Source organism: Acomys russatus, chromosome X (genome assembly GCF_903995435.1).
Source record: "Acomys russatus chromosome X, mAcoRus1.1, whole genome shotgun sequence".
Taxonomy (NCBI): Eukaryota; Metazoa; Chordata; class Mammalia; order Rodentia; family Muridae; genus Acomys; species Acomys russatus.
This window is the reverse complement of record NC_067169.1, coordinates 30,707,725-30,732,556: the sequence shown is the minus strand read 5'-3', so window position 1 is coordinate 30,732,556 and position 24,832 is coordinate 30,707,725. Positions and strand designations below refer to the sequence as shown.

Here is a 24,832-nt window from a genome sequence, read left to right as displayed (position 1 = left end):
ACAGGAGGATCTCTGTGAGTTCAAAGCCAACTTGGTCTGCATAGTGAGTCCAGGACAGCCAAGACTACAGAAAGACCCTATCTTGAAAAAAAAATGAATGAAAGGAAAAGAAACATACCTCTGCTGGGTAGCATTTGCTATCCACGGTGTGCTCAGAGCCCCAAGCATCAATGGCCCCCCAGTGAAAATGAAACTGCTTCAGTCGATAGCTGTGTTCCAAGGGTCCTCCCTCAATCACTGAAATGACACATCCAGCAATTCAGGGAATGTGGGGGAAAGGTGGGCCTTGTCCTTGAATCATTTGGCATATGCAATATCACATACATAAATATAAGACTTATTTTCACAGTGTAAATACATATATAAAGTTACATCCAAATAAAATCAAGATTGAATCACATACTAAGCCACAGGCAAAAGTTAAAGGTCAGAGTTCAGCTTACTCTAATTAATTAGACACAAGGTCTCCTGTGTCCCAGGCTGGCCTCAAGCTTACTCTATAGCCAGGATGACCCTGAACCTGATCTCCCAACATCCATCTCTTGAGTGCTGGCATTACAGCTTGACTTATTTTTGCTTTATGTGGTTATTGAGCCCAGTTTTCCATTGTGTGAAATTAAACACAAATTTCTCATTGTATTTAGCCAATTCAATTGGATAAAACTAAACTATGCAGACAAAAGATATTATTACAAAAATTTTAATTAATTTAGGCCAGCCTTCCCTCAAACTTAGAATTGCCCTGCCTCAGCCTCTTGAGTGCTGGCTTTATTTTTATTTATTTATGTATTCATATATTTATATATTTATTTATTTATTTTTGGTTTTTCAAGATAGGGTTTCTCTGTGTTACCTTGGCTGTCCTGAACTCACTTTGTAGACCAGGCTGACCTTGAACTCACAACAATCCGCCTACCTCTGCCTCCTGAGTGCTGGGATTAAAGGCATGCGCCACCACGCCTGCCTGAGTGCTGGCTTTAAAAGTGAGTTCTATCACATTTCTTCTTCTTGAAAAGAAAGAGTGATTAATTATGGCTGGATGTGATGGTGCATACCCTTAATCCCAGCACTTGGGAGGCAGAGGAAGGTGGACAGATGTGAGTTCGAGGCCAGCCTGGTCTACAAAGTGAGTCTAGGACAGCCAAGGCTACACAGAGAAACTCTGTCTTGGAAAAAAAAAGGTACATTTTCAAAATCTAGTGCACAACATGGTGACCATAGTGGGTAGTAGTCCTTATTCCAAGTGTCCTAAAAGAATAGGTTTTAAATGTTCTTACCACAAATAAATGGTATTTTGTTTAAACTATTTTTTTGGAAATCAGTACAGTATAAGAATATTCAGATGAAAAAACATTGATCTCCGGTCAAGGCTACATGGTAAGACCTGGTTTCTCAAGAGGGAAAAAAAGTCACTTCTTCCTTCAGCTTTGAGCTATACCGATCCCTACCCCGAACTGTGCTAAAGCATCATCAGGCCTTCATTTCTTCCACCTCATCAGAATACATGCTCAAGCTAATCCAGCAGCACTACAAGCGTCCATCTCATGCACCTTAATGATCTTCAGAGTTTACTGTGCCATCTGTTGCAACAGTGTGCACAAATGATGGAGTCCGGCAATCCCAAGGACCAACTACATTGTATCTTACTAGCCTGCTTTTCTCATATATTTCTTCTTCAAAAAATGGTTTTACCAGGCATGGTGGCACAGGCCTTTAATCCTAGCACTCTAGAGGCAGAGGCAGGTGCACCTCTATGGCCCCATCTGACAAAAAGTGGGAGGTGGGGCAAAAGACATTTTCATTAAGAGACAGGTAAAGTCACAAGGGCTGAGTTTTCTTTGGCGGGCAGGGGTGATGTAGAGTTAAGAGCATGATACTACAAAGAACTGAAATAAAAATGCCCCTTCCCCTAAAACAAATGACTTTAAAAAATAGGGTTTGATGTAGCAGAGGCTGTCTTTCAAATCACTCTGTAACAGAGGATGGCCTTGGACTTCTGATCCTCCTGCCCTCCACCTCTCAAGGGCTGGGATTACCTATTGGTGCCACCAGGCCTGTTTTTTTAATGTGGTGCTGATGCTGGCACCCAGGGCTTTGTGCATGCTAGACAAGCATTCTACCAAATGAACCACATGCCCAGCCCCGTTTTCCTAAATCTCTAAACTGTGAACATGGTTTTATCAAATACTGAATCTGATCTTTTGAATGAAATTGAAGTTCTAGTCCCCAAGTAACCAGGGCAGAGAAAGGGACCAGTTTTTCCTCTCCATTCCCTAGGACAGCACTGAAAATATATTCTAGACCTTGACTGTGTGTATACAAAACACATACATACCATACACACACAAACATGGAAACAGGAAAACTATTAAAGCTGGACAATTTTAAGCAAATACAGCACATTTTCAACCTGATTTGGATCAGTGAGACTCCCCTGGCCATGATGGGCACACAATCTCACTGGGCAGCAGGCTGGGTGGGTGAAAAAACTGCCCTCTTGAAGTAGGTCCATGCATCCTCCACTGCTGCTGTTTCCCCCCCAACTCTGTCAGCCCTACTAATTCTCATGGGCTCCCTGAACTGTAGATATAATCACATTTGTGGTCTGTGCGCACAAAGAGGTTAGAGAATCAACATTGGCTCTAGCATTTACTAAGTTACAAAATCCTTAGCGTGTGCTTAGCATCACATCTCTGTAAACTGTATAACTGGGAGAGGCAAGGCAGAGAAGTGTTATAACACATAATATGGTTGAGAGGATGTACCCTGAAGGAAAAGAACTGTGCTTTGAACCAGTTGGCTACGCGTCACTGAGACCCAGCAGGCAAGGAATTAGATACCAGGTAACCAAGGAAACAGCAGCTGTATGTTGGGAGTTGTGTCTGTTGGTTTGGGGCGGGGGGGGGGGGGGCTGGGTGAAATGTGAGGAAACCAATGAACTGAAACTGTACACTGGGAGCTTAGCTCCCTATGGTTCTGAATGTCCCTTTGTAGCTTAAACATCCTTGAAGCTTTGTCCTCCTGCATCAAAATCCCAGGCCACAGGAAATAATGGGACTGACATCTAACCCTGCCTGCCTGCTTGCTTGCTTGCTTGCTTGCTAAGCCTGATAAACTTCTTCAGTTGCCAAACATGCTCACTAGCAAAGAGTCTGCTTACAAGCTCCAGGCTTCATAGAGTATCACTTGCACTCTGAGTTTTTAGAAAGAGACTTATTTTTATTTTTTGTGTATGAGTGTTTTGCCTGTGTGTACGTATGTATACTACATGTAAATCTGCTGCCCACGGAGTTCAGAAGAGGGTGTTAGATCCCCTGTAACTGGAGTTATGGATAGTTGTGAGTCACCATGTAGGTGCCGCGAACTGAACCCAGATCCTCTGGAAGAGCCATAAGCACTCTTACTAGCTGGGCCACAGCTCTAGCCATACTTTGTGGTTTTGACACCCCTTTTAAGAGGATCATTGGAAGAAATACCCCAAAAGGGAGATCTGGCCCACTGCTATTTGAGAACATGCCACACACAACATAAATATTGATTAAAACGTCTTTTAAAATTCAATGTAGTGCCTTTGGTCCATCTTGGCTTGCCTCATTGTCTTCTAAGTGTATGGTTTGCTTTACTTTGCTTAAATAAGCTTCTGCTTGAACCATCTGCATCTCACCTGAATTCTTTCCTTTGCAAAAACAAGACTGAGGGAGAAGCCTTACCTGGTAACATCATTTGCCACATGTGCTGGTAAGTTCTAACTTGATGCCCAGGCATCTCCATCCCTGGGTACTGGAACTATTATATGATCCCCTCGCCTGGTGTGAGTTGGGACTCACGGCTTGATTTTAAGCGAGGAAGTGACAGGGTTCTCTTCAGGGATTAGGTTACAACAAAGACTGTCTCTCAAATCTGCTTGCCCTCCCTGACTTTTCTCACATGCTTGTTTCTCGCATGCTTGTTTGCAAAGCTTCATGAAGCCTGCTGTCACACGTTACGTGGTCCTCTGAGAAAGTCTTCAGGCCAAGAAAAGGAGGTGGCCTCTAGCTATCGCCATTTGAGCTTTGCAAAAGAATCCTTTGCCTAAAGGAGCCTTGAGATGAAACTGCACACATGATGATACTTGCTCATAGCCCTATGAGGAAATCAGGTGTAGAGCATCCAGCTGTGTCAAGATTTTCAGTCTACCTGCATGGTCTGTACAGGTTTCCCCAAACCAGCTCTTGCTACACCTCTGAACTTGCCCCATACCACCTCCTTCTTATACCTGACACACAGTACTGTTTGGTTTCAGGCATCCCTAGGTCCCTACTTCCTGCAGGGCCTTGCTGGTTTACCCCACCCTCTACCCTGAAGGCTCTCAGAGGCTCTTCCTAGAGGCTCTTCACTATATAATCCAGACGGTTTTTGTTTCTCTCTCACTCTCTCCTCTGCCTTCCGCTCTCTTTACTTCTACTCGTCTCCTTCTCTCTCTCCTGTCTCTGCAAATGGTTGCTCCCCCTCTCTCCCTCCTTCCCTGTGCATGGTGGCCAAGACTAGCTTGCAATAAACCTGCTTTTATATACTACAACTGTGTTTTGCCATTAGCTCATTCTGTTATTTCAGCCCAAGTACAAACATTACACAACTTCACACCTCTGTTAACATGTAGATCCCCTACATGTCACCTCCTCCAGGAAGCCATCTCCTCTGTCACAGCTCTCACTACTCTACAGTGGCAGCACCTCTTCTATGGTCTGTCTCACACCCTCTTCCTGCTTCTCCTTTGAGTGCCTGCCATAACTTTGACCCTATGCTGAAACCTTCAAGGACAGGAGACATTCTCAAGAGAGATACTTGTGCCTGCACTGGGATCTTTGTTTTGTTTTGTTTTTCAAGACAGAGTTTCTTTGTGTAGCCTTGGCTGTCCTAGACTCCCTTTGTAGACCAGGCTGGCCTCAAAGTCAGGAAGATCCGCCTGCCTCTGCCTCCCATGAGTGCTGGGATTAAAGGTATGTGCCACCACCCCTGGCTCTGGGATGGGGTCTTATTACCCTTCCCAAACAAGTGCACACACTTTTGGCCTGGACTGAAATAAAAACTGTCTCTGTAGCCTCTTCATCAAATGGGCCTGGACAATACTCGCATGTAGAAGAATGATGGTAGATCCATTTCGCCCTGTATAAACGTCAACACCACAGCAGGCCTGGTGGTGTATGCCTGTGATCCTGACATTCAAGAGGTAGAGGTAGAAGAATCAGGAAGTCAAGGCTACATGAGACCCAACCTCAAACAAATAAGCACCTTTGACCTTAAATCAACTCCAAATAGATCAAAGTTAGTAATTTAAGACTGTAGGAGTCTGGAGAGATGGCTCAGTGGTTAAGAGCACTGATTTCTCTTCCAGAGGACCAAGTTTGATTCCCAGCACCTACATGGTGGTTCACAATCATCTGTAACTCCACATGCAGGAGATCTGATGCCCTCTTATGACCCATATGGGCACTGAACACACAAAATGTAAAGATACTTATAGGCTAAACACCAATATGCATAAAATAATAATTTTTACATTAAAATTTCCTTGAATTATGTGTGTATGTGTGTTTTCAGCCATAAAGAGTAAGAAAATTATAGCATCTGCTGGAAAATAAGTGGGTGTAAATCTTGAAATAAGCCAGACTCAGAAAGACAAGTAATCTTGTTTTCTCTCAGTTATGGATACTATTTTTATAGGCATATAAAACCATATGTGTATATATATACATATATATGGCATTATATATGTGGTATATGTATGTGATATATATGATGTGTATACACACATGAGGCATGAAAGCACATGGGAAAGTAGGGTAAAGAAGAAAAGTAGCAGGAGAGAGGATAAAGGATGGGATGTACAGATCACTATGCTTAAAATACATGACGTACTTTAAAATTATGTTTATGAACCTAATGTTATGTCCAATGAATAAACAAGAATGAAAAGAAAAGGTGTCTGTTGTTACAGAGATTGGAAACAACCTGAAACAGCCAGTTCAACCACCCCCCGCAAGGAAAACACCTGCCTCTTTTCATCATGCCAGATTTTAGCAGAGTTTTCTTTCATGTTTTTCTTGGCCCATCTAATTGAACCTTTGTCACTTCTGTTGCTCCTTCCAAAGAACCACTTTTTCTTTTTCTTTCTTTCCTTCTTAAAGATTTTATTTATAGATCTCATTATAGATGGTTATGACCCACCATGTGGTTCCTGGGAATTAAACCAGTAGAAGAGCAGCCAGTGCTCTTAACCTCTAAGCCATCTCTCTAGCCCAAGAAGCACTTTTCACCTATGACTTTTCTTCCAAACACTCCTCTTAGCTGCATCTTATAAGGCTTGGCAAGATGCTTTAAATTACATACCTTCCCTGGTTCCTTTTCCTTTACTGTATCTTACAACATACTCCGCATTAGTATTTCTTAGGGCATTTTCATTTTGTATTGTATTTTAAAAATCATAAATTAGATTTCTCCCTTAGAGCTGTTCCTTGCTTGTCTTCATTTATAGGATATCTTTGCCTTCTCTTATTATTTTCCTTACTTTTTATGCTCAGTTGCTCTATTTTTACCCCTCTTTTGAGTGATATGGATTTTTTAAACAGGATGAAGAAATAACGATGAAGAATAAGCAGGAATTAAGAGGCAGTCAGTCACTGAAAGGAAAAAAAGAGGGAGATAGGAAGTTAGGGACTTATTAGAGATTGATTGTGTTCTATAGGAGATAATAATCAAGCACTATAAAGATGTTGTCAATTTTAGTCCTTTCCAAGAAAGTGAAAAATAAGTAACTTCTCTAGAAATGTTCTTGCATGTTTATAAAAACAAATACGACAAAATGGTATGACTGACTCCGAGAGATCAACTCACTCAGGGAAACTGCAGAGGGATTTTAGCTAGATGGCTCTAAGGTGCCTGCACATCTTCTGTGATGAAAACATGAGTCAGTTGTTACCATCTGAGATGACCTTTGCAAATGAATAAAATAAGACTTCTTAAAGCTACAGTTCAAAAGAAAAGACTAACAAAAACAAAAACAAAAATCAAGCAAACAAAAACAGCTACTGAAGCCAGGTTGTGACACAAGTGCAATACCAGCACTCGAGAGGCAGAGGCTGGAGGATCAAAGATGTGAAGGTTACGTGAGATCCAGTCTCATAAACAACAAGAAGAACAACAAAAAATTAAAAACAAAAACTAAAACAAAACCACAGCTGTTTAACTCTGAACCCTCTTGGCCTTAACACTTTGGGCTAAGAAAAACCACTGAACTGCTAACTAAGATTCCCAGCTCAACACAGTGATGATAGCTGTCCACAGGCTAAGTCTACAGAAGTTTTCAAAGCTGACCAACACCCTAGGATCTGTAGAAGAAAGGACAGGTTACCAGGAGCTGGCCTGTGACTGAGCTCTAAAGGGACTTTGTGGTGTATCCAGAGTGAGTGTGTGAGGGTAGGCACCCACAGCTAGGTCTGCCCATTAGTTCACAGGGATAACAGTAGAACTCCAGCATAGTCAAGGTGTACCTAAAGATTAAGTTTGCTGTTCTGAAATTTTCTGGAATTCTTACACATGGAGAGTAATATGCACTTCAAGTTGAAATGGGAACAGACTTTAGAGTTTGGGGGAAATTATGAAAAAAAAAAATAAGTCCACAAATCTGTAAGGAAAAGGAGAAAAAATTCTTTCTTAGTTTGAGACATGTTAAGTAACATGTTCAGGATTTGGGGGACTGTGTCATATTATAAACAGCAAAGCAGATCAGGGTAGAATAGAAGACAATGGCGTATGTGGAGACATTTTAGTCCATAAGCACAGGTTGGGCTACATCCTGAATCATAGCAGAGAAGAGACAGCAGAGATAACAAGCCAGGGGAGAGGGAAGGAAGAAAAAAGGGAAGGAGGGAGGGAGGAAGAGAGAGAGAGAGAGAGAGAGAGAGAGAGAGGGAGAGAGAGAGAGAGAGAGAGATCTGTTTACAGTCCAAGAAGCTAAAGAGGCCAGAGCACCATTTCTAAGCACCAAAGAATTACAGGAAAAGGTAAATAAAACAAAGAAAGAGCTGAAAGTTGCAGACCAGCTAAATATGCCTATGCTTTTAAGTTACACATCCTTTACCTTATACACATTTTACCATCACTTTTATGGACTCACATCATATCCACGAGAAAAAGCTATTTTCTTTGAGCTCAGGAACTGTCATTGTCAATTCTAATGGTATCTAATGCCTGCTAATCTTCATGTATGGTGTTCTGTGCATTATAGGACAGTGAGCACCATCCCTGGTCCTGAATCTCTAAACACTATTTGTGTTACCATTCCCCACTAGTTAAAATATCCAAAAACTACAAGGTTTCCTGAGAATCCCAAGTCCAGGGACCAGGAGAGGAATGGAATAACAAGGAGGATAACGCCAAACCTGACTCCAATTGAGAACCACCACTACATTAGCTATACTATTTTGAATAATAATTGTTTCTGAGTAATCATTATTAGATATCATTAACTTCACAGTGTTTTGTTCTGTTTGAGAAGAGATCTTACCATGAAGCCATGGCTGGCCTGGACCTCACTATGTAGACCAGACTGGCCTTGAACTCAGAGATATACCTGTTTCTGTCTACAAGTACTGAGCATAAAGGTGTGTGACATCACACCTGGCAAAACTAAGTAATATTCTTTAACAAAACTAGCATGACATAAGTTTCTTATATCTCTAATATGTGGCACATCTTAACTCATTAAAGCTTACACATAAATATTGTTTTTGCCCCATTTCAGGAATATTGCAATCTGACAAGTTAAATGTGATTAATAATATTTCTATGTAATATGATGATTCAGGTAAAGTCATCAAGTTGAGGAAACTTTGTACACACTGAATAAATAATTATAAAATAAATTTCTAGCAAAGTTACATTTCACATATTCCCTTCTATACTGATTATAAAAATTATGTATAAGTAATAAAATTTGATTTATATTGGATAGAAGAAAATAATCATAAAAACATTATATATTCAAAAACTAAAACCAATGAATTTCACATCACTGTTAATAAAGGGGTTACTAGTACCACGGAGACTGCCTGGTGTGTCCTATTTTGATAAAACATAGTTCCTTTCACTATATAAATGACCACCTGATCTTGCCTTTACCTGATTTATCTGTAGAATCTTCAAATTCCACAAGGAAAGAGTACCCATTATTCCAGATGTGGAGGCAGGTGGCCGGGTCATATGAGATGGTGAGTGGTTTTAAGCCAGGGTCATAAACACTGTCCCTCCATCGGATGTTGATCGGTGACTGCCGATCACCCGCAGGAACAAGGTCCAAGTTCTCCCAGAGCGGTGGTACTAGAGGAAAGGAAGTCCGGGCAGTTAGCAAAAACAACCACTACCTAGCGTTGCATCACACAGAAAACCATCTCATTTGGGAAGAACTCAAAGAGGGCAAAAGCAGCTCATAGTTTCAGAAATCAACCATTCATTTGGGGCCTTAATCAATTGTATAAAGCAGAGCAGGGCAGGCCAGAGAGCACCTTGTTCAGGGAGCCTTCACTCTGTCATCTCATAAAACCAACCCTTCCCAGACTGTCTGCTAATGTGATCTGAAGCCAGTGCCATCGGTTCTGGCTTCAGCAAAATACATGGAGACTAGAGTGTAGAAACAGGCTTCATAAATGTTGTTTCATGTCAAAGTCATGAACTCCAACCACCTAAACTGGTTTCAAATACAAAGTCAAGTGAACTTTCAAGGAAAGACTTTTTCTCAACAAAGGAACCAGGTTTACAACTGTTGGAAAGCAAACTTTAATTCAGGATTGTCAGTCTTCAGTTGATCGGCTGGTGTAGCCTGCCTCCTTAAAAATGATTGTGCCACATAAGTGTGCATGCCAGGTTAACCTCTATAAACAACTGTGAGGACTAAGCAGCCACCCTAAAGGCCTGGACAGACACCAGAATTGCTGAAGTCCTTCAAGTTTATGGTTTATCACAAGGATATGGGCATGATCTATTAGAGTAGACACATATAGTTTGTCCAAAATACATACTGACTATATGGCTTATGCTGGTCCCTCTTCCATAGAGCCAAGGTCTTTGAAGCAATAAATATCAGCAGACTTCCTGATGATAGCACAGAGAGACCTGTTCAGCCACATAGAAATGATGAACAGAACCCATACCTATCAATTTTGGGTGGTCTTTCTGGTCCTACTTGACGGCAGCGTGCTTAAGAATTTAAATTCTTAGATCCATATTTATCACCGGCAAATCAAGGCCAATTAAAGACCTTAACATAAAACCAGACACAGGGGCTAGAAGGATGGCTCAGAGGTTAAGGGCACTGCCTGCTCTTCCAAAGGTCCGGAGTGCAATTCTCAGCAATCAGGTGGTAGCTCACAACCATTTCTAATGAGATCTGGTGCTCTCTTCTGGTGTACACATGGACATGCAAGCAGAACACTGTATAAATAATACATAAATAAATCTTAAGAAATAAATAAAAAAACCAGATACACTGAACCTGATAGAAGAGAAAGTGGGGGAATGATGTTGAATGCACTGGACCAGGACTTTTTGAATAAAACACCATTAATACCAGCACTAAGATCAACAATTAATTAATGGGACCTCATGAAACTGAAAAGCTTCTGTAAGGCAAAGGACGCCATTATTAGGACAAGGCAGCAGCCTACAGATGGGAAAAGGTTTTTTTTTTGTTTGTTTTGTTTTGTTTTTTTTGCCAACTATATATCCAATAGAGGACTAATATACAAAATATATAAAGAACTCAAGAAACTAGATATCAAGAAAACAACCCAGTTTAAAAATGGGGTACAGATATAAACATAGAATTCTCAATAGCAGAAATTAAAATGACTGGAAAACACTAGAAACATTCAACACCCTTAGCCTTCATGGAAATGCACATCACAACTACTTTGAGATTTCATCTTACACCGTCAGGATGGCTAAGATCAGTAACACAAGTGAATGTTCCTGCTGGCAAGGATGGAGAGTGAAAGGACCATTTCTCCACTGCTGGTGAGAGTGTAAACTTATATTTCCACTGTGGAAATCAGAGTGGCAGTTCCTCAGGAAGGTGGGAATCCATCTACCTCAGGATCTGGCTATACCCAAAGGATGCTTCATCCTACAACAGAGACACTTGCTGCTCTATTCATAATATCCAGAAACAGGAAACAATCTATATGCCATTCAATAGAAGAATAGATAATATTATTCAACTGTTAAAAAAAAGAAATCATGAAATGGATAGAGCTAGGAAAAAAACATCCAGAATGAGGTAATCAAAACACAGAAAGACAAATATGGTATGTATTTGCTTATGTGGATATTATCTGTTAAGTCAATGATAACCAAGCTATACAAGAACCACAGAGGTGATGGAGTTGGGGGGACAGATAGATTTCTCCAGGAAAGGGAAATAGAATAGATGGTCATGGATGAAGAGGGGGCTAGAACAGGAGGATCAAGGGGCGGGGGAGAGGAATGAGGGAGGAAATATCGAGAGAGAAAGCTAAAATTGAGGGCCATTTGAGCGGTAGTATGGACACCTAATACAATAGAAGCTTCCTAAAATATATACATATATGAAGGTAATCTAAATGATATTGTCATAAATGAGGGAAACAAAGCCCCACCTGGACATCTCTTGTCACCAATGAAGCTTCCAGTACTAGGACTGGGTCACATCTAGTTGAATAATTGGCCAAATATGTATGTATGCATAAACATATATGTGTGTGTATATATAGTTTTCTCCATTTTAACCTATAGGTCCTTTGGATATATATTCTGACTTATAGCTTATTGGTTTTTTTTTAAAGACTTATTTATTTATTATATATACAGTACTCTGCCTGTATGTACACCTGCAGGCCAGAAGAGGGCATCATATCAGATTACAGATGGTTGTTCGGCACCGTGTGGTTGCTGGGAAATGAACTCAGGACCTTTGGAAGAGCAACCAGTGCTCTTAACCTCTGAGCCATCTCTCCAGCCCCCAGTTTATTGTTTTATAGGAATTCTAAGTGTGTGAATGAGTAGGTCTCTGCATCTATATCTGTTTCTTCTACCTTTTCTTGGGCTCTTTCCCTTCTGTTTGTTTTGTGTCCAATTCCAATGTCTTAGTTTTTATTATTATATTATAATGTCTTAGAAGCCTGTTTGTTTTCTAGCTTGATCTACATAGTGAGTTCCAGGACACTCAGGGCTATATAGAAAGACTTTCAAAAAAAGCCAGCCCTGCCCCTCACCAGCTGTAGCACTCTACAGAGTGGACCCTGCACCTCACCTGGACAGCATAGCATAGCTGACCCTGGTGGTGAAGGTGTAGGTGAGCTGGCCCTGAGGCCCAGAGTATAGAAGAGCTGGCTCTACCACTGTCTGCTATGAAGTGGCATGGGTGTGGGGTTAATGGCCCCCTTGCTCCTCTTGCCACCTGTAACAGTGGGGGGAGCTGGCCCTGGGGTCATGAGACCTGGGGTCATGAAAGCAGATGAGCTGGCCCTGCCCCTCACCAGCTGTAGCACTAAGGACAGCAGGCCCTGTACCTCACCTGGGCAGCATAGTGGGACTGTCTCTGGTGAAGGGGGCACAGGTGAGCCGGCCCTAAATGTGAGAGTGCGGGAGAGCTGGCCCCACCACTAGGCTGCTGTGAAGTGGAGTGGGTATGGGGTAATGCCCTCTCCCCTCACCACATGCAGTAGTCAGGAGGGCTGGCCCCAGGTCATGAGAGCAGGAGAGCTAGACCTGACCCTTCACTGGCTGTAGCACTCAGGAGAACAGGCCCTGCACCTTGCTGCCTAGGCAACACAGCTGGCCCTGATGGCAAAGGCATGGGTAAGCCAGCACTGAGGGTGTGAGAGTGGGAGCTGGTCCAGTCCCTTGCAGGTTGCAGCACTTGGGAGAGAAGGCCCAGCGTGTTAACTAGGCAGCACAGTGGAGCTGGCTCTGGAGGAATGGATGTGGGTGAGTTGGCCCTGAGGGCATGAGAGCAGGAGAGCTGGCCCTGCCTTCTGCACATGGTGGCATTGAGTGATCTAGCCAGAGCAGTGCTTGAGAGCTCACCCTAGTGATGTGGATAAGGGAGAGCTGGCATGCTAACCAGCTCAGCAATTACCCAGGCCCAGATCCAGGCCTCCAAATTGGCCCATCCCAAAATCTATATCATCTGCAAATGGTTGGGTTTGTTGTCCCAAAGCTGCAGGATCTCTACGACACAGGACAACAACAGGATAACTGGTCCCAGTGAGGATCCGATATTGATGGTATCACAGAAGCCAGAGATCTCGAACCAGACCAATGACTTATTGCAATGAATATTTGCAAGTGAAGATGTGTGGACAGAAGGGTATACCGTGGAACACACTGTGACATACTACAGCTTCCATGATGAGATGTTTTCTATGCTTTGTTTTTGTGTGTTTGTGAGTGTGTGTCTGTGCATGAGCACCCATGTTTGGTGCGGGGTGGGGGGAGAGGTTGCAAGGGTGAAGGTCAGATATAAGGGGATGGAAGATGAGTGGGGCTGGGGTACATGTGAAACTCACAAAAAATCAATTAAAAGTTAAAAAAATGATGATGATAATAATAAATTAAAAATAAAAATGTTGGGTATAGTGGCACACACCTTTAATGTCAGGATTTGGGAGGCAGAGGCAGTTGGGATCTCTGAGTTCAAGGCCAGCCTGGTTCACATAGTGAGTTGCAGGATAGCCAGGGCTTTATAGAGAGTCCCTGCCTCAAAAAAAAAAAAAAAAAAAAAAAAAAAAAAAAATCAAACAACAAAAACCAAAACCAAATAATAATAGATGTCTACCTATTTTTTAATAAAGATAGAAAGGAGGTAGATCTGGATCAAGGGGAGGTGGAGAGGAACTGGGAATAAAGGGAAGGGAAGCAGTAATCTGGCTATATTATTATATGAGAAAAAAATCTATTCTCTCTCTTTCTCCCATCTCCCTCTCTCCCTCTCTCTCTTCCCCTCTCCCTCTCCCTCTCCCCCTCCCTCCCCTCTCTCTTTTGTTTTTCATGACATGGTTTCTCCGTGTAGCCCTGGCTGTCCTGAACTAGCTCTGTAGACCAGGCTGGCCTCAAAATCACAGAAATCATCCTGTCTCTGCCTTCCTAATTCTGGGATTAAAGGCATGCGCTATCACAGCCACCACCACCCACCACCACTTGACCAAAAAACAAGCAAACAACCAAAAACAAAAACAAGCCCCCCAAAACAATCGTCTTGTATTTTCAATAAAAGAGAAAAAAAAGCACCAAGTATGGACAAACTCAAGGCCAACAAGAAAAGGAGGCTGCAGAAATGGCTCACTGGCTAAGAGTGCCTGCTACTCTTCCCAAGTGTCTGAGTTTGGTTCCCCGGACCCACATCAGGCACCGCAACCACATGCAACTCCAACTGCAGGGATCTGACTCCCTCTTCTGGCTTCTGCAAGTACCTGCACAGTTACATATGCAACACATAAATAAAAGCCAGGTGCAGTGTAATCCCAGCACCCAGGGAGGCAGAGGCAGGTGGATCGCTGTGAGTTCAAGGCTAAGACAGCCAAGGCTATTTATTACACAGAGAAACCCTGTCTCAAAAAACAAAAATAAAAACTAAACAAACAAAAAAATCTTAAAAACAAACAAAAACTGGAGCAACATAAATAAACAAAAGTTAGTAGCAATGCCATGTACACCTTGCCCCACCACTGACTCTAAGGGTTTGGCTAGCTGTGTTGTTAGGCAGGAAAATCTCCTGTATATATGTCAGTGTCATTCTCATGCTATTAACACAAAAACAGAATCTCATGTGTGGTTCACTATTATTGAGAAGATATTTCACTTCCTTTTGGTACCTTCCCAGAGCTAAATTCTCCAAGTCTTGGCCTAGTTTTTTGTTTGCTTGATCTTTTTTTCAAATGCGCCCCAGTGATATGGATATTGAGTCCTCCTCAGGATGTAGACATCAGGAAGGATCCAGCCCTCTAAGAGACATGTGACAGTTTCCAGATGCTTTGGGACAAAACTGGGGTAGGGGTATACTGACCTCTGCTGAGCAGAGGCCAGAGATGCTGATAAACATCCTTCCCTGCACAGGATGGACAGAGGCAAGACTTATTTATCCTAGGGGCATGAATGTCCCCAGAGCCAGAATGCAGAAGCCTTCGCGTAGAGCCAAATATTATACGTGAACTCAGTTTGAGTCATAGCCCACTCAGTTCCAAAGATTCCTGGCCCGAGGAAACCTCCTATCTCGTACCTCTGACATGCCCAGACTATGGCTAGTAACCTGAGAAGTCATACCATTAAAAAGCCAACAAGTGAGAGAGTCTCCTGTGAAGATTACAGAAGAACTGGAATGCTGGTTATCAGGTCCCTAAAATAAGGCCCTCAGTCACCCTCAATTTTTCAATACTTCATTCAGAAAGTAGAACTATAAAATCTCATATGCATGTTAGCGAACACCAGGCTAAGCAAACGGGGCTGGGCCTACTCCTTCAACTGCCCTCTCAGGATCGTAATGCTAGACTCAGTTGATAAGTTTGGTTTTATAAGTTCAGCTTCCATCAGACTTTATTTCCTCCTATGTACCTCAGATTTTACTAATCTAGACCAAGAAGAGTGGGAAGTCTTGGTCATTGCCCTTTTAAGGCAGGTTTTCCCAAGAACTTGTTTTTCAAAAAAAAAAAAAAAATGTACTCTCCACCTGCTTCTGCCTCCCAAGTGCTGGGATTAAAGGCATGCGCCACCACGCCCAGCTTCAGAGTTTGAATCCTCCTCCTCTTTCCCTTTCTTTTTCCTTTGAAACAAAAAGCAGATGGAAATATGCCCAGGTACTTGATGACTTTTCCCTTGAAATAAGAATATGTTGTGTTCTCAGAGGTTTTATTTTCACATATTTCTTATAGAAAATAAAGCAGCAATGATTATGTCAATCACAGCTTAACTTAGTAGAGCCAGATTGTCCATAAGAATCTGTAATTACTATGGTGTTGGCTCAGTGGTAGAATGTTCATCTCCCAGGCACGATACCCTAGGTTCAATCCTCAGGACTGCAAATAATAGTTATAATAATAATAATAATAATAATAATAATAATAATAATAATAATAATAATAAGATTCTACATGCTGATAAGCATCAATATTTTTTATTTGGTTTTTTTTTTTGAGACAGGGTTTCTCTGTGTATCTTTGGCTGTCCTGGACTCACTTTGTAGACCAGGCTGGCTTGAAACTCATGAAGATCCACCTGCCTCTGCCTCCCAAGTGCTGGGATTAAAGGTGTGGGCCACCACCACCCGGCTCACTTATTTATCTTTTAAGATTTATTTTTTATTTTTATGAATGTGGTTGTTTTGCCTACATGGCTGGCTACATGCATCTCTTCAGCCCCTCAAAACTTTAGATTCTGTGTTGACCCCACATTTGATCTCAACTCTTAATCATGTAGCTTTGGTGTAATGTGTACTTTGGCACTGTCTTGGTCTTTTGGGGCTTCTTTAATAGAATAGCATGGTGGCTTATATACAACAGAAATTCAATTTTCCTCACAGTGCTAGAGTTTGGAAAAGTCAACAGAAGGCACCAGCACATTTGCTGTCTGCTGAAGGCTACTTTCTGGTTCATAGGCTTGGTGTCTTCTCACTGTGGTCTTACAAAAGGGCACATATCCCATTCTTAAGGGCAGAGTCCTCATCATCTCATTGCCTCCCAAGGCCTCATCTGCTAACATCACTGGGAGGTCAGGAACTCAACACACATCCAATTCGCTGCCATCAGCTATTTCTCCAGCCCTAAGAGTAATCCTCTTTGAGTCTTTGAACCATGAAGAGCATACTCCTGCCTTAGCGCCTTTGTTCGTTCCACAGAAGCTAATTTCCCCTCATTCAGCTCAAGGAAAGTCTCCCATTAGGTCCTGGGCTTAACTGTTCCCTCCTTAGAGAAGTAGCCTTTGATTCCCTTAGAATATGATTCTCCTTCTCCTTCTCCCTCTATCTTTTTAAAGACAAAACAAAAACAAAAAGACAGGGTCTTACAATGTAGTCCTGGCTGTCCTTGAAACTCACTATGTATCATAGACCAGGATGGCCTCAAACTCACAGCAATCCACCTGCCTGCCTCTCCAGTGCTGGCATTAAAGGTGTGTGTCACAATATCCAGCCATTTTTTAAAATCACATCATTGGTTTGCCATCCCAATCTTTATTTACAGTTATAGTTACAACTGTATGCATCTATACTGCAAGCCAACCTTTCTTTCTTTCTTTCTTTCTTTCTTTCTTTCTTTCTTTCTTTCTTTCTTTTTTGAGACAGGATTTCTCTGCGTAGCCTTGGCTGTCTTGGAACTCGCTCTGTAGACCAGGCTGGCTTTGAACTCACAGAGATCCTCCTGAGTGCTGGGATTAAAGGCATGCGCCACCACTGCCTGGCGCCAACCTGGCTTTCAATCAGTATTTGTGCCTCACATGAATAAGAGAAAGAGCATCTTGTGAAGGTCATAAAGGTGAAGCTCCCATGCATGGAATCAATACCCTTTAAAAGCAACCTAAGTGGTCTTGGGGCTTTTATTGCCTTTTGAGGGCAAAAAAGAAGGTGCCATCTTTAAAACAAAGACCAAACCTCTGCTAGACACTTCATCTTCTTGGGCCTTATTTTTGGACCTCCTAGCCTCCAGAAGTAAGAAATCGAGTTTTGTTGTTTATAAATTCCCCAGTGTAAGGAATTTTGTTGTAGCAGGGTGGATGTGGCACTGCTGCTATAACAGTGGTGATGAACCTGCTATAATACTTTGAGACAGGGACGCTCCCTTTTGCTTTATGTCTCACTGTCCCCTACACTGCCATATTACTCCTGTAGGATCTTTCAGAGTCACTCCTCCTTGCCTTGCTCACGACTACCAGCCTAGTACTATAAGCCTCTACAGGCTATACTTTCCCTTGAAGTCTTCTAGTGGCATTTCCTCATCTTTCTCACCCTCTATACCTGTGTCACCCCCTTCCCTTTCTTTCTTTCCTTCCTTCCTTTCTTCCTTCCTTTTTTTCTGAGACAGGGTTCCTCTGTGTAGCCTTGGCTGTCCTGGAACTGTTTCTGTAGACCAGGCTGGCCTCAAACTCACAGAGATCTGCTTGCCTCTGCCTCCCAGAGCTCTGGGATTAAAGGTGTGTGCCACCTCTGCCTGGCTGTGTTGTGCCATTTCTGACAGTTTCTGGAAATGATCAGTTTCATGACATATATGTGCTAAAGACTGTCCTTCAAGTTGTAGTGTCTGGGGCCCAGGGTCCAGCTGCTCCTACGGAAGCAATGCCATCCCATCTGTCCCCTTCCTTCACGGCTCTTCTGCTGCTGCTTTTCTTGCTCCTCTTCCTCCAACTGCCTACCCACACAGACTTAGCTCTCTTCTTGCTCACGCTTAATTGCCCTTCACTTTCCCTTCCATGTGGGGAAATAGTTCCACTTCGTATCTCTAAGCCATTTTCTCCTACCATCTAGATCCTCCTTTTTCGAAACTCACTGTATTCACTTTCACAGCACTTAGCACCCCAACATTCTTCGTGGAACATATGTTTTCTCTATTTCCTCTAAAGGCCTGTGTCGTCCAAGCCCACGGGGGCCATGTCCTGCACTTTTTCTATAGTCTCCCAGGCTACACTTGATACCAGGAACAGTGAAGGTAGTAAATACTTGTATTACTCAGAGATTAATACCAGAGAGGCAATCTGAGGCACGCCATTCTTACCTCACACCTGTGGTACCTCTCTATCAGACACGCTGGTTTACTCCCAGTACCACCTAAGTTCACATGATCAGATCTGCCTGCTTTTCTCCCATTTTAAATGATTCTCCAGGGTTTGGGGATACAACTCAATCAACAGAGTGCTTGCCTAGCACCTTATAAACCAGGTGTGGAGTGCATGCACACTGGAGATGGGAGCAGGAGGATTAGAAGTTCAAGGTCATTTACATAGTGAGTTTGTGGTCATCCTGGGCTACAGAAAATCCTGTCTCAAAAGAAAAAAAAATCACTACAGGCATAGTGGTGCATGCCTGTGATCCCAGCACTCTGGGAGGCAGAGGCAGGCAGAGCTCTGTGAGTTTGAGGCCAGCCTGGTCTACAAAGTTAGTCCAGGATAGCCAGGGCTACACAGAGAAATTCTGTCTTGAAAAACCAAAAGAAAAGAAAAGAAAAAGAAAATAAACAAAAAATCTACCAGGCAGATTCGTTCAAGCTCCTGCTATAAGCTCAGTCAGCCCACTCCCATTTGTCTACTCTTACCTTTTGGCACTCCCTCTCTTAAAGCAAAACTTTAGTATTAAAGTTTTAGTGAAAGAAAAACACAAAGTCTCAGCGCCATGACTGCCTAAACACGACTTGAACAAGGACAACAACAACAGATGTGCTACAGTGGACAGAGGAAAGCTCATGAGGCCTCAACCCTAGACAAAGACACAGGAGACTAAGCAATCCTGAGAGAGGGAGAATTGTCTTCTCCAGGAAGAGCACATCAAATGATTATCTAATACCAATTGGTCAGCCCTGAAACATACAAGGAACGTTATATAGATTGAGCAGGTTGTATTTACATATTTAGGAATGAATACACAGGAATATAATATAATATATATGAATATATATATGGCAATTAATTTGAAAAATAGCAAGGAGGAATACATGGGAGGCTTTAAAAGGAAGAAAGGCAAGGGGAAAATAATATAACTATATTATAATCTTAAATATTAAAAAATATTTAAAGGAGAGCATTACAATTGTTGGCACAAGTCGCTGCAGGCCCCTGAAGCAAGGCTTGATAGCAGTTGGTAAAACGTCTGCAAGAGCTAGAAACCAAGAGTATTTGAAAAGTGAAAACATGAGGAAAGAAGTCATATTGATATTGATATTGAACCTACATGGTATATAAATTAAAGGAACAGGGCTACCTGAAGCACAGAGAGCTTTAGGACATGAAGGCAACCTGTAAAGAGATGCGATTCTCCTCCCTTCTCCCAACTCTCCTCCCTTCCATCCTTAGATTCTTTGTAATTAAATTTAGAACAGCTCAAATTATTGCTCTGGTCCTTCTCTGCACCTGAGCTTTCCAGTATGATACACACTCAGCTCACTTGGCTACTGTAAATTGAGATGTGCTATAACTGAATGACACTAATGACCTTGATGGCTTAGCACAAAATCATGTAAAAATTCACTTATACTTCTTATAGTGATTTCATGTTAGAAACATAATATCAAAGATATTATATTTGAAAAATAGCAAGAAGGAATATATGGGAGGGTTTGGAAAGAAGAAAAGCAAGGGAAAAATAATGTAACTATACTATAATCTTAAATATTAAAAAATATTTAAAGGATAGCATTATATATTAGAGGAATTAACTTACCTAATTTGTACTTTTAAATTTAGTGTTATTATTTATTTATTGAATGTATATGGGAGCTTTGCCTGCATATATGAAGTTTTACCTACATTTATGTCTGTGTATCACATGTGTACCTGGAGCTTACAGAGACCAGAAGCTGTCAGGTGCCCCAGGACTAGAGTTATAGACGGTTGTGTGCCACCATGTGGGTGCTGGGAATTGAACCTGGGTCCTCTTGAAGAGTAGCCAGTGCTCTTAACTATTGAACCATCTCTCTATCCCTTATTTGTACTCTAAAAAAATGAAGTCATTAGAAAACACAGAATTACCTGTATGACTCATATATGTGCCTCATGTTACACATCTTTTAGACAGCACCATTTATAAATAATTCTTACAATGTGTTAAAGTCATCAACATCTAGAATTTACTGGGATAAATAAAAATATGACCAAATTAATTAGTTTCCTCATTTCATTTTTTAAACCATTAGAAAAAATAGCACAAGCCTGTAATCCCAGCACTTGGAAGGCAGAAACAGGTGGATCTCTGTGAGTTCGAGGCCAGCCTGGTCTACAGAGTGAGTTCCAGGACGGCCAAGGCTACACAGGGAAACTCTGTCTCAAAAAATGAAAAAAAGAAAAGAAAGGAAGGAAGGAAGGAAAGGAGGAAGGGAGGGAGGGAGGAAGAAAAATGAGAATGACCTTTATGGCTTATCTCTGACCACTACTGTCCATGGACAGCAGTGCTCTCCACCCTCCCTGGCTTTCTATCCTGTGTTTTTCTTTTTTCTTTTATATACATATATTTTTTTTTGAGACAGGGTCTCTCTGTCTTGGACTCACTTTGTAAACCAGGCTGGCCTTGAACTCACAGCGATCCGCCAGACTCTGCCTCCTGAGTATTGGGATTAAAGGCATGCGCTACCATGTCCACCTGCAAGTTTATTTTTAAGGCAGTATTTTGTTCTGTTGTGTTTAGTTAAGAAGATCAAGAACATTAAGCATCATTAACGTGTTAACAAATGTGTACCATTTTTATTCTCCATTATCTTCTTTATATCTTCCATTAAATTAAAAATTCTAAATCATTACATTCATTTTCCTTTGTTTTAAGATTTATGTCTAATTTTTTAATGTAACAATTAGGCTAAATGGCACTCTGAGTGAAATTAATTTTATCTTAATCTCGGGTAAGAGGTATATAGTCTATTAAGTCATCAAGAGGGACTGACTGCATCTTGGGAAAACAGTAAACAGCAATATGTCCAGACATGAGAAAAGGTGCAGGGCAATGAGCACAATGCTTCTAAATTTCTCACAGTCTCTTATTTCCTTTATTCCTTGCTCTGCTTTGCATGACCTTCAGAAGGTCAGATTTGCAGCTGGACGTAGAGGTCCATGGCTGTAATATTGGCACACCCAGAGACTAAGGCAAGAAGAAGATCAAATTTTCACGGCCATCCTGGGCTCATAGTGAGTTGGAAGTCAGCCTGGGCTACATAAAAGCAGACAACAAAAGAACAGATCAATTGGTCCAATTTGAACTCTGACACAAGTATCTAACCTATGATGATGACTAAGATGATGAAGCTAAGAATGATTATGATACTAAAAGAAGCCACCAGAACTGAATTTCTAACCTTTGACAGCCCTTCTAGTCTCAGAGTAGCCAGCCCTGTTTGGCTACTGAGTGTCAGAAACAATGAGTATTGTCGTTACAACTAAGCAGGGGAGGGATGGGTTAGCAGAAGAGGAACTATGCTCAGTTGGGCAGCAAAGACCATAATATTCTCCTGCCTGAAAAAGGCCAGGACAGTGTTATATGCCAAAGGTCAAATAAAGGAAACCTGAGTCCCATTTTCCCCACCAACTTAGAAATAAGAACATATCTTATTCTGTGGGAGATTAATGAAAGAAAGTGGGCCTTCTCTGCCACTACCGTCTGCTGCAAACTGTCTTAAAGTCACAGCAGACATGATTTTAGAGTTTTACTTGTAACCTTCTGCTGAAAAATAAAAGAGGAAAACTTTAGTAAGTGGGTTAATATGACTAATATTTTCCATTTCAGGCCATAGAGCACAAAGTACTGAATTCAGAGTAAGCTGTTCTGGATAGGATGTGGGCATACTTGTAGGAAACCACACCCAACAACCAGAAATTTCTCATGACTCAGGCCAGTTTCTTTTAATAAGAAGACACCCAGTGCTAAAGGCAAGTACGGGGATGTACGGTTAACATAGATTTATGGAGCAGTTTCAGAATCTGAGTTTAAGCTAGGTTAACACCATCTTTGGCAAACATTTTCTTCTTGTCCATCTTTTAATTTATACATATGGGGTCAGGGAGAAACCTAGGTCTCAGTGCAGGCCAACATTAAAAAGCCTGTGTGAGGCTTCGGGTTTTTGTTTTGCTTTGTTTCTGATAGTGGAAATTTTCTCTTTAGTGCTATACTTAGTTACTTCATCTGCCCATAAAGTTAAATGAACTTTGTCACAAAAGCACACACCATTCTTTCTCATCATCTTGATGGTTCTTATCTATAGGGAAGTGTTGCTCCCTAGAACTCACTGGGAATGTCTACAGACACTTTTGGTTTTTATAACTGGGGGTGTGGGGGCATTTGGGATCGAGGGGGAAAACACACTCCTGCACAGTCCTGCACCCATGCCAAGATAGAGAATCCCTGTGTAGTGGAAATTAAAAACTCAGTTATATTATATAAATGTATTTTTGTTTTAACCCCAAGTATGGGATGTGGGGCTGTTTTTATTTTGTCCACAGCTGCTAACTATGATTGCCTCGTGCAAGCTCAGAGAGGGACGTGATCTTTGCCAGCTGCAGAGAGTTTAGTTCTGGGGACTTTGAAGGTATGAATGCCAGAGCACTGAGAGAAAAAGGGCTCCAAGGAAAAGAAGGCTGCTGCTCCTGTGCTGCTGTTGCTCTATCATTCTGCTGTGTTTGCTGGGCTGCTGGAAATCTTGACAACTAGGTTTGGTATTACCCCAAAGAACCAGCCAGAGGTAGTAAAGAGAACTATCCCCATTAACCTTTCTATCCTACCTGGTTTTGGGGTATTGGAAGGGATGAGGGGTGGAGAAGTGAGCTAGATGTTTAAGGAACCCAAATAAAGTATTGAGGGAAGAACATCTGCCGGCTCATTTGATCTCCCGTGTTTATAGCAAAACACACTTGCAAGCTGGTCCACTAGAGTTAACTCCAGGATTTAAAACGCCAGACAGAATATTTCAGAGCATGAACACAATGACCCACTTACAAAACTCAATGTGCCAATTCTATAAACATAAGATCCATTGCCACAGTTTGTAGTCTGTGTGTCAGCCTTAGTCAAAAGAAATGATAAAATATCAGACTTGAAGACATTTTCAAGTTTTCATAGCCCTTGTCTGCTCTCAGCACAACATCGTTTAACATACTAAAACACACCTAAAAGGACTTTCCATGTCTGTTAGCATATAAGCAGCTTCACAAGCCTGCCTCCAGGCTGCTTAGCAACCTCTGACATCATCACCTGCCACCAGGTGTGTCCCAGACTATAAGAGGGCTGACCTGCCACCTTGTCTCTCTCTTATTTTGTCTCTCTCTTTGCCTCTCGTACTCTTGCACTTTCTCTCAGGGCACCCCCTTCTCCCTGTCTCTCTCTGTCTCTGTCTCTCTGTTTCTGTCTCTCCCTACCCTCATGGCCCACTCAGATCCTAACTCCTCTCCATTTCCCTTTTCCCCAAATAAATCTCTCCATATTCATATCTGTTGCGTGCCATCTCATTTTTAATCCTAACAACGCCTGCTGTTTCAGTCACATTTGCAGTTCTTAAAGTGTCTAATCCTACATTGGAATACCTACAGGTGATTAGCAAGCAACCTTTTCATCATCTTAAAGGAGTGGAGTACTCACAGGCTCGGTTCCTGGTTCTATAAGTGCAGGTATAGAGACTGCAGGACCTCACTGGCATAGACCTTGGAACTTGGAACCTTCTCCACAGCATGGTCCACGGAGATGATTGCAGAATCACTCTCAGGTGATTCATCGCTGTCATCTTTAGCTTGGAATTTCCAGCAGTGGCTAAACACCTCGAGGGCGCCTAGAAACCTGGAGGAGGACAGAGGAAAGAAAGCTATGCACAACAGGGACTGAAAAGCCCAAGGAAACATAGGAGAGAACAACACCAAGAAGGCTAGTCCACACCCCCATGTGGGGGAGGGGCAAATGAGGGTCAATAGTTTAGTCACTCTTGTTTTTCAACTGAGCGCCTTGGTGGCATGCAGGCTTTGGAGGAGGACTGACTCATAGGCTTGGCCATTCCCTCAGAATTGGCAAACATTAGAGGCCCAGAGAGAAAGATCTTCATACGCACAAATAAAGACTGTGGTTCCCACCATTCCTTAAAGTTAAAAAAATATTTATTCC

General features: G+C 42.0%; 1 protein-coding gene across 1 annotated transcript in view; it reads right to left on the bottom strand.

Annotated features, from left to right (window-relative positions):
- Ca5b (carbonic anhydrase 5B) overlaps positions 1-24,569 on the bottom strand; it is a 39,378-nt gene extending 14,809 nt beyond the window's left edge. Inside the window, exons 1-3 of the mRNA XM_051142357.1 lie at positions 24,320-24,569; positions 9,160-9,357; positions 119-237 (exon numbers count right to left, since the gene is read on the bottom strand). Of these exons, the coding sequence (XP_050998314.1) occupies positions 119-237; positions 9,160-9,357; positions 24,320-24,461 (459 nt within the window). The 5' untranslated portion in view covers positions 24,462-24,569. The remainder of the gene's footprint in view (positions 1-118; positions 238-9,159; positions 9,358-24,319) is intronic.
- Between the last annotated feature and the right edge of the window lie 263 nt (positions 24,570-24,832).